At 34.9% G+C, this 17,620-nt stretch overlaps 1 protein-coding gene across 1 annotated transcript in view; it reads left to right on the plus strand.

Annotated features, from left to right (window-relative positions):
- LOC126831460 (E3 ubiquitin-protein ligase RNF13) overlaps positions 1 to 17,620 on the plus strand; it is a 39,081-nt gene that overhangs the window by 15,677 nt on the left and 5,784 nt on the right. Inside the window, exons 5-11 of the mRNA XM_050561965.2 lie at positions 4,782 to 4,872; positions 6,211 to 6,295; positions 7,078 to 7,189; positions 10,825 to 10,918; positions 11,392 to 11,472; positions 13,339 to 13,563; positions 14,297 to 14,485. Coding sequence (XP_050417922.1) covers positions 4,782 to 4,872; positions 6,211 to 6,295; positions 7,078 to 7,189; positions 10,825 to 10,918; positions 11,392 to 11,472; positions 13,339 to 13,563; positions 14,297 to 14,485 — 877 coding nt within the window. The remainder of the gene's footprint in view (positions 1 to 4,781; positions 4,873 to 6,210; positions 6,296 to 7,077; positions 7,190 to 10,824; positions 10,919 to 11,391; positions 11,473 to 13,338; positions 13,564 to 14,296; positions 14,486 to 17,620) is intronic.

Consider the following 17,620-nt stretch of genomic DNA (forward strand, 5'->3'; position numbering starts at 1 on the left):
TAGTTTTTGCCTACAGTAGAATCTGTATTAAGCAACCACCAAAGGGAATTTTCACGACTGACCGCTAACGGGAGTGGCCTCTTATTGAGTCTGAATAAAATCTCAGTGTTGTTTTTGTGCTGACATCAATTAAATATTACGCTTGGATGCATTGGAAGCAAACATCAATACTTGCATCGGTAAATTTGGCCGTCGCTGAAACTTGCTTGGAACGAAAATTCTTTGACTCAAATCTGACGTAACTTCTGTAAACGTGTCATTTTGTATCAACATCGATACTACTGTCTACCATTGTGATGAATTCGATAATATTTATCCATTTTTGTAAAGAAAATCCATGAATTAATTTTATTTTATCAAACAAGCACATGAACAAAAAAACATTGCTGAATTTGTCACCTATAATCAGGGGGTGTAACTCTGCATGTAATATTATAGGAGGCGCTAAAACGCCTGTTTAGCAATGAAGTAGCAATAGAAAATAGATACTAGATGACCGTGACAAAACTCAGGTTTGTCGGTACTTTTAGTTTATTCAATCAGTATCAAATAATGTTTCGTTCCGTGTGAAAAGAGTGATCAGGGTTTGTCGTTTAATAAAACAAAAGATTAATTAACAGATAATCCCGGGTTTATTGTTGTCCCCCGCCTTTCGAAGAAAGCAGGGGACTATTAAAATGGGTTCGTCCGTCTGTCTGTCTGTCTGTCTGTCCTTCTGTCTGTCCTTCTGTCTGTCCGTCTGTCCGTCCGTCTGTCTGTCCGTCCGTCTGTCTGTCCGTCACACTTTTTGGGACACAATAACTCTCTTCCTAATTGAGCTAGAATGTTCAAACTTGGTGTATGTGTTTATTAGGTCAATGCCTTGATGGAGTTCGAAGATGAGCATTTTCCGCTTAGGGTAAGCAGAGATAAGCAATTTGATTGGTTGATGCTTTGGGACACGATAACTCTCTTCCTAATTGGGCTAGAATGTTCAAACTTGGTGTATGTGTTGATTAGGTCAATGCCTTGATGGAGTTCGAAGATGAGCATTTTCCGCTTAGGGTAAGCAGAGATAAGCAATTTGATTGGTTGATGCTTTGGGACACGATAACTTTTAATTGAGCTAGAATGTTCAAACTTGGTGTATGTGTTTATTAGGTCAATGCCTTGATGGAGTTCGAAGATGAGCATTTTCCGCTTAGGGTAAGCAGAGATAAGCAATTTGATTGGTTGATACTTTGGGGCACGATAACTCTCTTCCTAATTGAGCTAGAATGTTCAAACTTGGTGTATGTGTTGATTAGGTCAATGCCTTGATGGAGTTCGAAGATGAGCATTTTCCGCTTAGGGTAAGCAGAGATAAGCAATTTGATTGGTTGATGCTTTGGGACATGATAACTTTAGTTCTAATTAAGTGAGATTGATGAAACTTGGTGTATAGTTTCATTACAGTAATACCTTGACTAAGTTTGATAATGAGCATTTTCTGCTCAGGGTTAGCAGAGCGATACGCAATTTGATTGGTCGAGACTTTGGAAGTAAAGATATACTGTTTGATTGTTCAATACTTTGTAAAAGATAATTTGTGATAAATTTATATGTGTCCTCTAATTATTTTCCTATTTCGGCGGGGGACATCAGCCTCACTGTTGGCTTGTTATTTTCACATTTCTTTTTACCTAGTCAATAACTATTAATCATGGGATTAGCGGGGGTGTTACAAAGAAATGGGAAATGTTTTGTTAAATTTGTTAGTAAAATAGTGACCGCTGGCCGCGTTAGAGGAGTGACCATTGATTAAAGAGATGAAACAATAGAATTTTTATGGGGGGAATTTATCATGACCGCTTACAAGGAGTTGTCGCTGAATAGGAGTGGCTGTTCATACAGATTCTACGGTATGTATATAGTCGTCACCCTGTCAGTCGGTCCATTCATCAACATATGATTATCCTAAAGTTTCAAATCTGATGTGAAGCATTGGGGTTATGAGAGGACGAAACCTATAAACATTCAATGTTCTGTGTTCTTCCGTTCTGGAGTACGCCCTTTTCCCCCCAAACCCAGTGAAAACGATAGAGGCAACAGTTTTTAACAGAATTTTAAATCTGGTAAATATTATAGAGATCAGATTTCTTGAACGTATCCTTTCTTTATTAAATTTGGTAAACATCCACGTTTTCCTTTTGGATAAGGTGCTGTCGAGACATAGCTGCTATGTGGGGTATTTACACTCTTTGTGTGGCTATCTTTGAAAATAAGATGAGATTTTAAATGTTATTTTCATACATACAGGTATTAAATGCACAGAGAGCGGGATATGATATAGCAATTGTATTTAATACAATTGGCTCTGATGATTTAGTCAGAATGGGTGGAGGTCAGTAGGTCAACGCTTAACACAACAAAGAATCTGCTAGATAAAACTTAAACTTTAAAAAAAAAAGATAATACTTCGAACAAATCACTAGAACACTTTTTATGGTATAATAAATAATAACTCTTAGCATTAAACAAAGGCACAACAATCCAGTTTTTTCACATATAATATATATATATACACATATATATATGAAATTCCAAAGAGTTATAAGTGGTCCAAGGTAAGGCCGTCGGGCACATAGTCCAGCAGAGCGTAATCAATAACGAACAGTATTAGCACTGATGAACTTGCCCCCTTTGCCAAAAACCATGCTGCAGTCTTTAATGGATTTGTTTGAAATCCAGTGTAAAGCATTGTGATCATTTTTCTGAATGAAAACCCTGTGAAATCCATAGAGGTAACATTTTTAACCTAATATTTCAAGATTCTTTGAAGGTATCCTTTCTTATCAAATTTGGTCAACATCGGGTATGCTGCTGTTGAGATATGCTACTTTGTAGGCGTATTTCAACACTTTGCATGGTTATCTTTGAATTTTGAAATGTATCGGATCAATCTGGATTGTTGTGTCTTTAAGTTTAATTTATATACACATTATGTCAAGATCCTGCCAATTTATTTTCGTAATTTGTTATTACGTGTTTTTCATTAATCAGAATAGTTTGACTAAGATTTATGTTTTATCTAGAGATATTGTCTTACGTTGCAAACACCCCCCACCCAACCTTTACTGCTGCAAAAACCTTGCATAATTTATATATATCTTCGCTGCAGGAACCACACTGTCATATTCTTTCTCATAAACCTACCACATCGTAAAGTCTATACAAATTATACCAATAGTTCTAATTTATTTTTTGGTTGTTTACATTTTTTCTTTATAGTGAGTGTTTTAAGTACTGTGCAGATTGTGATTGGTTGTTTGCAGATAAACCTATCGATCTAGTTATGCTGTTTTAATACGTAGTTACAAGAGCAGAATGTGCTTCTCTTTAGATTTGGGGGGGGGGGGGTTGGATGGTCGAATGGTTAGCACATGCGTACTGTATCATAAGACCTGTCATTGAATCAACTGGCGTGGTTTCGAATCCACAGTTGTACGTGAGAAGGAGTAGGGTTGCCTGTTCAACCTCGTGGGTTTTCTCCGGATCCTCCGGTTTCCTCCCACTGCTAAAGACCCCTACGCGCAAGCTGAAAGCGAATTATTGAAATAAAATTAAACCATATGTTAGTCCCAAAATGACCTAGTTTGTGTTGAGTGGACGTTAAACCCCATTTCCCTCTCTCTCTCTCTCTTTAGATTTGAATGGAGTGACTAACTGAATGAATATATTATCTAGTTTGAATTAGATTGTCTCTAATTTTGCAGTTATCATTGTTAACACAATAGAGAGTTTTAGTCAAATGTGGTGAGCGGATTGCAAACCTTGAGATGAAGATCCCCATTGATTTTCGACATTCTAGCACATCTTGTTTCAGATATATTTCCTCTGTCTTTTCGACAGGAATATTTCTTGTTTACACGATTTTTTTCAAACTTGATATGAAGCATAGGCACCATAAGATGATGACCCCTATCGATTTTCAATGTTCTCCAATTTTCCAATCTTGAGTAACTGCCCTTGTCATTCTGACATTGCAATTTCTCATTAATGTAATAGAGACTAGAGTTTTTGATGGATGTTTTTCAAATTCAGTTGGGATCATAAGAAGACGAACCATATCAATATTCAGCAGTCCACGACCATCCCTTCCAGTGTGAAACACCCGCCCACCCCCCCTCCCTCCCAAAACAAATCATGTTAACGTAATAGAGGTTACCCTATTAATATTCAGCACTTTGTGACCTACTGTTCCAGACACTACAACTTGGGTATAGTGGAGTTGCTGTATTTAATGTTTAGTTTCTAACCATCGCAGGCAAATTGTTCTAATTTGTTCAGAATCAAAGAAAAATATTGGGTTCCTACTGCTGCATAGTTGAAAATAGGTCATCTAGATTAGATATAATGAGTGTTGGGTTTACAACTGTGTTCTTTCACTAGCGGTGTTGAGTAATTAATCATTTGCCTTATTCATTAAGTTTGTCGCTTTATTAATTTCTAAGGCCCTGTAATGCTTTCTACCTTGATTAGACAGCCAATCAAATCTTTTTAAAAAGATTTTGCAGAATATTCTGTATGACAGGTTTCAGTTGGTAAATTGAAGTGTAATTGACAAATCACAATCTGCATATTACTACAGTATAATAAATCATGTCTTTAGTGCCAAAAACAACCAAAAAATAAAAATACAAAATGTTGGTACAATTTTAATTAGATTGTCAAAAAAAAAAATTTTTCCATGAAAATTTAGAGAGGAAGAACATGGATGCAATTAAATGTACTATAGTTGATATAAAGCTGGTAATTTTCAGGTGTTACATGCACAAGATGCAGGTTTTGATGTAGCTATTGTATTTAATAAAAAAGGTGATGAACATTTGGTACCTATGAGCGGAGGAACTTGTAAGTATATGATGCCTCGACAGTAGATATTGTGTGTTTTACTAACCCTTAGATGAAGTCTTTCTTAAGGTTGTTGTCCACAACATAAATATTTTTGCTGTGACATGTTCTTTAGGTTAATCTGTTGTCTATTCACTTGTAAACATTTGAAGTGCATGAAACAATCATCCTTTTCAATAACAAAAGTTTTAACGTCAAAGAATAAATGGAATGTATGATTTAATAGTATGCAGTATATGGTATATTACACAGCTTGTTCACATGAACATGATACATTATACATACATTTATTATGTAGGAGGAAACATCCTGACAAGATAAAGCAAAGATATTGCAGGCTAAGCTGTATAAAATAAGTATTGATATGTAACATCACACTCAAAATGATATTCTTACTTGATTATTTCTTGTTAAGTCAAAATGCTTTCTACATTGTTGGATATGTTGATGTCTGGACAGTCGAATCTGCTCAGGAAAATAGTCTGAACTGTCCATATGATCGATCGAAGGTACATGTATGAAAGTTGAAAGATTGTATAAAGCTTTTATTCTTCTTTTTTTTAACTGCGTGCTGAACTTATTTAGTAATAGAATAAGCACTTAAGAATTTTTGTGACATTATTACCTTTTTTTCATCTTTGACAGGTTTAATTATTGTTTATTTCTCTTTCTTATTCATTCTTTCAAGTACCTGTCTTACCCATCCATCATCCTGCTTAGCACATAGTTAATTAAATGATATTTTAATTGAGATGGCTTGTCCCTCTGCTCTTGTGATGTTTATGGTAAACGCGTGTCTTAATCAAAATACAATTCTAAGCAATCTCCTCTATATTAGACTTTAGAGCTTCACTATAACGCTGTTCTTGCTGTGGTGAGGTTACAGTGTATACTACTCGGGCTGATTATTGCCACCCACCTTTCGAAGAAAGCAGGGGACAGACTATTAAAATGAGTCTTTCTGCACTACATGTTACACTTTTTGTGACACGATAACTCTGCTTCTAATTGAGCTAGAATGTTTAAACTTGGTGTAGGTATTTATTAGGTGATCGAATGCCTTGATCAATATTAATCGTAACTGACAATCTAATATTTCTGTAATTCTGTATTCATATTTTCTAAACGCTGTATTATTTATAATATCATGTGCATTACTATTTATAGGCAAATACAAGCTACTGCTGACAATGAACTTGCTCCAGACCTTTTTTGTAATCTTTGAAAAATGTTTTATTAGATCCCATTACTGTTTTACACTATAGAAAATGTGTAATGATAGTAGAATTAGTATGCTATTAAAAGACATGTTGGTGACTTTTATTCTTGTTTTTACAGATGGAACTCGAGTATCAATACCTTCAGTATTTGTTGGTTACAGTACTGGCAAAGACATGGCAGATAATTTTGATTATCGAAAGAAGTAAGTTGTGTCTAAATACAACTCTGCCTTGGAAAATAATAGTGACTTTACTGTTGGACTGGTGAATTTCCCCTTAAAGATGCATTATGTAAGCTAAATTGGCCTATTTCAGGTCTTTATCTTGGCTTCACATGTTACATAAACTATTATTTAGACATTTATTAACAAGACAAGCCCATGATCAACACTCTAGACTGTCAGATGCCAGCTAGATTTTAAAATTTAACAATGAAATGGACAGTCTTGCATGTCAGGTACCATTGCTACAATAATATACAATCTAAATTCTAAGCTATCTGATCTATTTTTGAACTATTATAGCAAGAACAGCCAGCTCTTTATCTAAATCTTACAAAATGCATCTTTAACCATGTAGTTTTGGGTTCTAAAATTAAGTAGTGATGGGTGTTGTGTATAAAGCAAAGTATGCCTACTATTTCTTAAACATTAACAGAACAGTTTTTATTGGAAACAATCACTAGTTTTATTCTAAAAACACATCGTTTCGACAAGTATCCTCTTATCGTTATCAAGCACTAATTTTAGAATAAAACAAGTGATTATTTCCCATAAAAACTGTGTTCTGTTAGTGTTTCTCGATTGCTAAACGTCACTCAAAGATTATATTTCTTTAACACCTGTACTGATTTCCGCTTCTCATTTTAGTTAAGCACAAATATAGTTTAATAAAAAAAAGAATTACCAGCAGACAAAGGCCTGCAAAGTGCTCTAATGTATAATTATTAAGTAAATTAATAATTTTGTGTAATTTTCATTTTCAGTAATATATTAATAACCATGGATGGTGGAATACCATTACCCAATTATAAAGTTTATCTGTGGCCATTTGCTATTGTTGTTGGTACATGTTTTTGTTTAATGGTTATTTTTATGGTAAGTTTAATGGTTATTTATGGTAAGTTTATATTTACTTTAAATTTAAATTTTTGTTTAATGGTTATTTTTATGGTAATTTTAATGGTTATTTAAGATAAGTTTATATTTAATTTAAATTTAATGATATATATGGTTATATTTAAACATTCATTATGCAAGAGCTAAATCGGCGTGTTGCACGTCTTTCTTTAGGCCTGAAATGTTATCTAAATTATTAATTGGGCATTGATTAACATATCCAGACCATAATCAACTCTTGATGTCTTCGCTAGCCTGTGATGTTTATTGGATTAGGTTCAGATTTGCTGTTTGACTTCCATTCATGATTTAATCATGAAATGGATAATCAAGACTATGTTTTTTTTATCGTACCGACTTTAGTAATGATGATCGAGATGAGGCCGAAAATTCAATCGCCAAAATCTCAGTTCAGGGTGGATCAATTTGACTGAAATTTTCAGCAAATTCCCTTTACATTATCTAGTTTTTAACTATTTAGTGAGAACTGCCAGCTCTTTATCTAATCTCCCATAATGTATCTTTAAGGTAAATTTATATGGCTTCTGTCTGCCTAGCTGTGTGCAATCCTTACATATATATACTAATGTCCAAAAGAAAGTATACCCTGTGCATTTCGTCCTGCTTCAAACAAAGTCGTTTTTCCATTGTATGCAGTATTTGGGTACAATGTCCATTTGTTTTGCCGTTTATTTGCTTAGAAATATTGAGTTTAAACAAAATTTAGTCATATTTTTAGTATGAATACTTTCTTTTGGACATTAGTATATTATAAAGCTCCAACATGCTAAAATGATGGTTAGATATAGAATTTAAAAAACGGAAGTAATATTATTAAAAAATATTTTACCCAAAAATATTCAAATTGCTCAATTATAATCTTAGGCAAATATGATAAAATTAATTTTGATATATATAAGCCCACACCTTGTCACCCTGTCCGTCCCTCGATGATTGGCTTGTGAATGGGATAGAGGCTACAGTTTTTGACAGATCTTTTTCAAATTTTGTGTGAAATATTGTGTTCATGAGGGGACGAACCTAAAAAACGCTATTGATATTCCACATTTTGCAACTTTTCCGAAAACTTTTTTTCAAAATTCGGGGGAAGCATTAGGGTCATGAGAGGACGAACCCTATCGATATTAAGTGTTGTGCGACTTCCATTCCGGGATTGTACGCCCTTCCCCCTTGATGAAAACCTTGTGAATGTGATAGAGACCAGTTTTTAACAAATCTTTTTCAAATTTGGTATCAACCTTATTGATAACCAGCTTTCCCCCATTTGCCAAAAACCTTGCCTTGTCAACACTATAGCGGATACAGTGTCAAACAGATCTTCTTCAAATTTGGTGGAAAGTATTGTGGTCATGAGAGGACAAGCCTTGTTGATACTTGGTGTTCCGCAACTTTTTGTTCCAGTGTTACCCAAATATCTGGAATTCAGACAGGCAAAGAGTGGGATTTCTGTACCAAAGCCACATAAATAAGGCTATATTGGAATACTTTCTAGTTTGTATATTCACCGGCAGGAATGGTTGGAAAACAAGTTTGTGGCCATTTAATTTTCAAAATTATCTGGGGGTTCCAGCTTACCCCTCCCAACACTGAACAGGCCCGTACACCTCTGTGGGAACTAGTTTAGCTCTTTGAAATCAACTCAGTAGTTAAAAAGTTACAATCTGTATTCATTGGGTACCAGTTTAACTGTTTAAAATCAACTGATTAGTTCGTAGGTTACAATCTCTATTCAGTAAGTACTAGTATAACAGTTTAAAATCAACTTACTAGTTAGGAATATTCATCAGTTTTCAGGTGGGGGGGGGGGGGGCCTTTGCCCTTCGTATACGGTGACAGATAATAACTGCCAGATTTATGATCCTTGATGAGTTTGAAAAAAAACCTTGTAGGTGTTGAAAATTATAAATATATTTTTTCGAATAGCTTTATTTTACACACAGTGTGTATGTTTAAGAAGTGAAGACTTCTAGAAATACTTCCGATTTATTTACCCATGATCACTGTAGTGGTTAAAGTTGTCTTCCAATTGATTTGAAATTAATACACATTGTTTATATGATAAAGCCTATTGATTTTTAATGATTTGTGATAAATGTGAGAGCTAAATTTATCATCGTTACCGATACATGTTTCGTCTGTCCGTCTGTCTGTCTGTGTGTCTGTCGTCCTTCTGTCACACTTTTTGGTACACAATAACTCTCCTTCTATTTGAGCTAGAATGTTCAAACTTGGTGTAGGTGTTTATAAGGTCAGAGCCTTGATGGAGCTCAAAGATAAGCGTTTTCTGCTTAGGGTAAGCAGAGATAAGCAATTTGATTGGTTGATGCTTTGGGACACGATAACTTTAGTTCTAATTAAGTGAAAGTGATGCAACTTGGTGTATAGTTTCATTACATCAATACCTTGACTAAGTTCGATAATGAGCATTTTCTGCTCAGGGCAAGCAGAGCGATAAGCAGTTTGATTGGCCGAGACTTTTTAACACAATAACTCTCCTTCAAATTGAGGTAGAATGTTCAAACTTGTTGTAGGTTTTTATTAGGTCAATGCCTTGATGGTGTTCAAAGATGAGCATTTTCTGCAAAAGGTAAGCAGAGATAAGCAATCTGATTGGTTGATGCTTAGGGTCACGATAACTTTAGTTCTAATTAAGTGAGAGTGATGAAATTTGGTGTATAGTTTTATCAAATCAATACCTTGAATAAGTTCGATAATGAACATTTTCTGCTCAGGGTAAGCAGAGCGATAAGCAGTTTGATTGTTCCAGACTTTTGAACACAATAACTCTCCTTCTAATTGAGGTAGAATGTTCACACTTGGTGTAGGTGTGATGAAATTTGTTGTATTGTTTTATCACATCAATACCTTGACTAAGTTCGATAATGAGCACTTTCTGCTCCGGGTAAGCAGAGTGATAAGCAATTTGATTGTTTGAGACTTTGGCACACAATAACTCTCCTTCTAATTGAGGTAGAATTTTCAAACTTGGTGTAGGCGTTCATTAGGTGAATGCCTTGATGTAGTTTGATGATAAACATTGTCTGCTTACAGTAAGCAGAGATAAGCAATCTGATTGGTTGATTCTTTGGGGAACGAAAACTTTGGTTATAATAAAGTGAGAGTGATGAAACTCTGAGTATAGATTCATTATATCATTATCTTGACCAAGTTCGATGATGAAAATTTTCTGTTTTGGCTAAAAGCGATATGCAGTTTGATTGGTCAAGACTTTGGAACATAACTCTGCTTTTAATTGAGGTAGAATGTTTAAACTTGATCAGTTTTTAGTGTCTTTAAAATACTCCCATTACCTACAAAACAAGAAATATGTTACAATCATTATTGACTGCTCGGATGGTTTAACTGCTGGGGACGTATGTTTTGTTGTCTGGCAATCTATCCTTAACAGATTTAATGCAAAGACTTGTGACAATGACAGGATGAGGTCTACCGATTTTCCTAGTTCTCTTGTATAATGTTTGCGTATTTTGCATGGCAACTGCTTGTTTATACTCTGAAAGTTTATATTTAGCTTTTAGAAATTCACTCATAGGATGATGATTACCGTTGTTGTTAAAATTCTATATTTTCAGATAGCTAAATGGTGCCGTGATAGACGTAGGAGAAATCGATCAAGGCTTTCTACTAAACATCTAAAAAAGATTCCTATTAAGAAATTTAAGAAAGGTATTTAATTTTAAAGGGACATAAAACTGTCCATTTCCTTGGATCTTTCTCCTATTTCAGTTGCCCATTAATTTTCCAATGAATTTTATTATGACATCCACCATTCTGTTGACTTGGCTTGTTAACGCAATGGAGGTTACAGTTTTTAACAGATTCTTGTTATCGTGACAGAGGCTACAGTTTTTATACACACACACGATAGCTTGCAGGTGCTCCAAGCCAGCTCTGTGATCATTCTAAAATTTGTCATTTAACAGTGAACATATGTTGAGGTAGGATAACCTTTTATTAGAGCTTAAATTTAGCTGCGTGGGGCACCCTATCACTGACTGATTGACCAATTTATTCAATGCTTGTTTACTTTTTTGTTGTGAGGTGTGTTGTCTTTGACAATGTCAAACTATTTTATGTTAAGGAACAAAATTAATATGCATACTCTTTTATATTCAGTAAGTTATTGTTTTTCTTTTAAGGTGATAATTATGATGTTTGTGCCATTTGTTTAGATGATTATGAAGAAGGCGATAAATTGAGAATTTTACCTTGTTCACATGGTAAGTCACCCATTTTATACGCCCACATGGAAATGTGGTCGTATATTGCCGTCGGTCCATCGGTCAGTCCGCACGTCCGTCCATCGTTCACAATTTCTTGTGAACACTCTACAGATTACATTTATCATCTGATTGTTTTGCTTTGGTGAGATGAAGAAGCCTATTTAATTTTAATAACGTCCGTTAATTTCTTCTGGAGTTATGGCCCTTGTTTCACTTTGTTGCACCTTGTGAAAGCTCTAACGACAAAAGTTATCAACCGATCTGTATGAAATTTATATGCATCATTTAAATTAGTAAAACAAAGAAGCCTATTGAATTTCAGCAATTTCCGTTAATTACATCTAAAGTTATGGCCCTTGTTTCAATTTGTTGAATCTTGTGAACGCTCTAATGACAACAGTTATCATCCGATCTGTTTGAAATTGATATGCATCATTTAAATTAGTGAAATGAAGAATCCTATTGAATTTCAGCAATTTCCGTTAATTTCTTCTGGTGTTATGGCCCTTGTTTCACTTTGTTGCACCTTGTGAACGCTCTGACGACAAAAGTTATCAACCGATCTGTATGAAATTTATATGCATCATTTAAATTAGTGAAACAAAGAAGCCTTGTAAATGCTCTAACGACAAAAGTTTCTATCCGATCTGTATGAAATTTATATGTATCATTTAAATTAGTAAAACGAACAAGCCTATTGAGTTTCAGCAAATTTCCGTAAATTACATCAAGAGTTATGGCCCTTCTTTAACTTTGTTGAATCTTGTGAACACTTGAACGACAAAAGTTATCACCTCATCTGTATGAAATTCATATGCATCATTTAAATTAGTGAAATGAAGAAGCCTATTGAATGTCAGCAATTTCCGTCAATTACTTCTAGAGTTATGGGCCTTGATTTACTTTGTTGAACTTTGTGAACGTTCGAACGACAAAAGTTATCATCCGATCTGTATGAAATTTATATGCATTATTTGAATTAGTAAAACGAAAAAGCCTGTCGAATTTGAACAATTTGAACCTATCTTTTTAAACAGTAAAATCTTTTAAACTAGCCTTCTTCAGGAGGGTTTGCAATAAAGGTTATTGTGACAAAACAGTTGTTTGTCCTGAAAAAGACACTTCATCCCTGTATTTCAGTGAACCCAGCTCTAATTGGGTACCTTTACTTTGGTGTGTGTGCAATTATACAAAAAAATGTTGTGCTCTTTTTAGCAGTGCGTTCTAAGATATAAAGGAGGGGTAGTGAAGCCATGGACCAGGTAGTAACTGTGTCTCACTTTGATCGTAATCCTTAGTGGTGTGAATAGTGAATATACATATCAATTGTGCTCTGCGTTTCGAAGAAAGTAGGATACTTTTAAAATGGGTTTGTCTGTCTGTCTGCCGTCCGTCCGTCCGTCACACTTTTTGGGACACAATAACTCTCCTTCTTATGAGCTAGAATGTTCACACTTGGCATAGGTGTTTATTAGGTCAATGCCTTGATGGAGTTCGAAGATGAGAATTTTCTGCTTAGGGTAAGCAGAGATAAGCAATTTAATTGGTTGATGCTTTGGGACACGATATCTTTAGTTCTAATTAAGTGAGAGTGAGGACACTTGGTGTATAGTTTTATTACATCAGTTTGATTGCTTGATACTTTTGAGAAAAATAAATGTGTGATTAATTAATATGTGTCATCTATTTATTTTGGGATTTCGGCGGGGGACATCAGCCTCACTGTTGGCTTGTTATTATTTTTATTTTCGTATGGTTACAATGCACACAAGATTAGGATTCGATCCTAGAACAGTCCACACAAACACATATTATTTTATTCTTCACTTGTAATCAATGTTTTAATTAACTGAAATATTTTAGCCTATCATCGGAAATGTATCGACCCCTGGTTGACAAAAAACAGAAAGACCTGTCCTATCTGTAAAAGACGAGTCATACCAGGTGAAGAAAATGAATCAGACAGCGATTCTGATGAGGATGGTGGGAGCACAAGTCATGCCGAACCAACAGAAAGAACACCATTATTAGCCACACAACCAGCGGTATCTGCCTCAACTCCTCGAACTTCCACTTTTGATAATTCAGGTTTGTTTTAAATTTTGTTGGGTAAAAAAATATTTTTGTTTCGGGCAGATATTTTTCTTCATGTCTTAAGAGTCATTCCATAAGAAAACCAAGCAAAATCGTGCAAAAGTGATGTAGTGGGGGTTTCGGAAGTTTTGATTCATATTCTCATTTTTGGTCACCAATGTCTGCTTCGGAGCCAAAATAGTTTTGAAAATATTTACCAGTAGCTTTTTGAAGATATAGGGATTGGACATTTTTTTTTAGCTGAATTTGATCAATTTTAAACTAAATTTTAGTCTTTTTTAACAGTTCCATATTGAATATACTGTCAAAGATGTGAGTCGACAAAAACGTGAAATGTCACACTTGTGATAGTATTCTGCTTTCAGAATCACATGATGACATATTTCCATCATTTAGCTAAAGAAATGTTGTCATTTATGTAAAAAAAAATAAGCTCTTTGTTGGACCCTGAAAAATGCACTTACTTTGTGCAAATGTGAAGCTCTTGCTGCGGATCTGGGCTTGGTGGACGTACTAATGGATATTAATGGATATTTCTGCACCTACTGGGCTAATGAAGATAAGCATGCACAAAACAGTGTACTATAAGGGAAATTTTGCCTTATCAGCAGTTGAATTACAACTGTCAAGGGCTCTTGACAGTTTGTACATGAGACTGCTAAAAATTGTAGAATAAATCAGTAATTGTTGACTTTTAAATTTGAAACTTCGAATATTGTTTACGCAGGGTTACCAGAATCTGTACGAGCAGAAGTTACAGGTTTACAACAAGTTGTAGAAAGCTCAGAAGATTCTGATGGTTCTGTACAGGGTGCTGTGGGTGGTATGTCGGTACAAGTTGAGGATAAACACCCAGTTAAAAACCATTCTGGTAGCTCATCAGGGGGAAGTAACACTTCATTAGCATCCAGAAACGGTATGTATTCAGCTCTTATTAACCCTTGTGACCAAGTGGTCTAATTTATACAATTATGCCACTGTGATATGTCATAGTGTTGTGGTTTTAATCCCACACTTGTACTTGACAAGAAGGATAACTTGCCCTAGCTCATGGCAACACTCCAACGCACAAGTGAAAATAGAGAGTTTATTCTTAGTTTGTGTTGAATGGACGTCATCTTTGTATACACCCACATATCAAAGAGAAAAGAAGTTTAATTACCAGGATCTGTTTTGACCCAATTCTGGCCAGTTCATTTCAAAATAGATTAAGAACCCTATAATAAACCCTAAAAAATGGATGTTAAAGATTTTGAATTAAAGTAATATTTTGCTTATTGGTTGTTGCATCGTGATAAGATTTTAGAATATTATGTTAGGTTTAGTTCAATTAATATCTCCAAAGCATGCAGGTTTAATAGGCAAGATCAAATTACTTGTAGTATTTTACTGTTTGCTTTTACTGGGTTCTCAAAACAAAATAGTTGAATTGCCTATTAACTGTTTTGTTACTAAATTAGATTTCTTGATCTAGCTTTCTGTATTTTTTTTCGTAGAAAATAGTCTTGATTTTCCAGGCCTGAACGATCAGTAGACTGGGTTAGTGCGACTTATTTCAAATCAAGGGCATGTAACCTATTTTGCTCTAAAAAATTCCTGGATGTGGTATCTGACCATTTGTTTACAATTTCAGTCTATTTTTTTTATTGCACTTTAAATGGTAATAAATTGTTAAATACAACATGACAGTTTCTGTAGTGATGATGAATGTGAGTAACTACTGTCTGAACTGTCGTAAATTTTAAACGGATTTCTTCGATTATGAACAAACTACTTAACTTTGGTTATTATAAACTTACCTGTGTGTTTGAAATTATCTCTGGTTAAATAAAATCCATTGTACAACTAAATATCCCAGCAAATAAAAAAGTTCTCTCTTGTAAAATTGAACGCATCACAAACTTGACATCGAGAAATACAAAAATGGAAGCTAATTACGTCACTTATCGGGGTCGAAGCAAGGCTTGTCTATCGTAAAGGTGTTTGGCTCTTTTACGACAGTTCAAATTTTGTGTATGAATAATCTATTGCTCTCGGACCCAGTAATGAGTTTGGCCGTTTACAAACATAAATACGCCCGTACAGAACAGAACAATATTTCTTGATGAACTTAAGCAGTCCTGTCAATTAACCTCGGCAATCTGCTGTAGCCGAGGTAAATCCGTAAATGCTGATGTTTTTTGCAATTGCCTCAGCAAAATTAATAGCCGAGGCCATTGAATAGGTATACCGGTAACATTATTTTATTTTAATAAATACCAAAAATTATTATCAACAAATCGTACCGCACATTGGTTTAATTATCGGCAGACAGTTCCATGTCTTTCTATTTCTCTTCCAATATTATTTCCGTTGTGCAAAAACTGTTCAGAATTTTATAATCGTGCGTCTCGGTAACACAATTTCCAAAAATCCCGGCTTCGTTTTGAAATTCACAGGGCAATGAATCCACACGATGGTACTCTCAGTTATTAACTATATATTAATCACAAGTACAACTCCATTTTGAAATCCATGGGGAATGGAATTTTCTGATGGCATTTCGTAGATCGCGATCATGCCTCAGCCAATCAACGCTTTGAATTCTAGTACCGTAAAAGGTACCATGCCATGTGAGTTATTGTATGCTACACAGATGCAGTGAAAATGGTTAAATTTAGCGCGAAACCGCATAATTAACACACAAGACCCAATAATACACGCAATCTGCGATGCCTCTATTGCAATTGATTTTTTGTTTTAAATACATTTTTATAAAGACATCCCAAACTTCTTATCAAGAATGTGTCGATTTCAGTATCTGTTGAATAAACTAAAAAAAGTAATTTAATCAGGAATATTACTGACATGAACAGTCGTAACGTGAAATAAATATGGAAATTATTGAGAAGTGGTGGCCCTTTTTTGTGGTAATCATAAAACTTTGAAAATGGACAAAATAGAGCATTGGAATTAGACCCCGTTATTTGATCAATTAAAATTATGAAATAAAGTGTGTTTATTTATAAATGTTAGCCACAAAGTTGCCTATAATTGGCAGGGATGTAATATAATTTATAAAAATATATTATACAGGCAGTGTATTTAAAATTATGGGGTGATGATGATGTAATGTGAAAAGCATTGTGAATAAAATTTAGTAGACTGACAATCTGTTGTTTCCAAATTAATGTTATTGTCTTTAGTTGCTATTTTTGTTGCCCAAACTCAAACGATCAAAAAGGTTGTGTGCTGTTATGATTACAACCCACGTGATAGTCAAAATTTGTCAACCTTTACCCTCTTCAGCATATTACGATGGTTTAGCTCGTCACATGACATGTGTAATGTTATGATGGACATAGTCGGAAATACAAGCAAAATCATTGACTTTTCAAGAGAGAACTTTTTTTTTTTCGTTGGGATATTCAATTGTGCAATGGATTTTATTCAACCAGAGGTGATTTCAAACACATAGGCAAGTTTTTAATAACAATTATTCAGTAGTTTGTTCACAATCGAAGAAATCTGTTTAAAATTTACCACGGTTCAGACAGTAAGTTAAGGCTTGTTACATATGTGAATATTGTGCTATAATTTAAGTTATCAATATATGTGGAGATATTTATTGGGGGGGGGGGGGGCACCCTAATATTGAGAATTTTCTGCTCAGGTTAGTTGAACAATAAGTCACATGTCTTTCACGTGGAATTCCCCTTGTTGGTGTTGCAAGACAGTTGGCCTGACAAGGAACAGCGTCTAGTTGTTCTAATGGGACGGGGGTCACAGTGGCTAAGTGGGTAAGACGCTGGCTCGCTAGCCTGGAGGTCGGATGTTTGATCCCTGCATTGGCCGAGAAAGTACATCCAGATTTTCCGGCATGGTTTCCCCTTGTCAGTGATGCAAGACGGAGGACCTGACAAGGACAGCTGTCTAGTTGTTTGGATGGGACGAAAAACTGAGGTCCCATGTACACATTGACGTGCACGTAAAAAATTCTTTGACAGTTCGAATTCGATATAAGAGTAGGCCATAGTGCCGTAGTGCCGGTGTCCGGGCAAAATTTCCCTCA

This window comes from Patella vulgata, chromosome 1 (assembly GCF_932274485.2).
Source record: "Patella vulgata chromosome 1, xgPatVulg1.2, whole genome shotgun sequence".
In the NCBI taxonomy this organism is placed as follows: Eukaryota; Metazoa; Mollusca; class Gastropoda; family Patellidae; genus Patella; species Patella vulgata.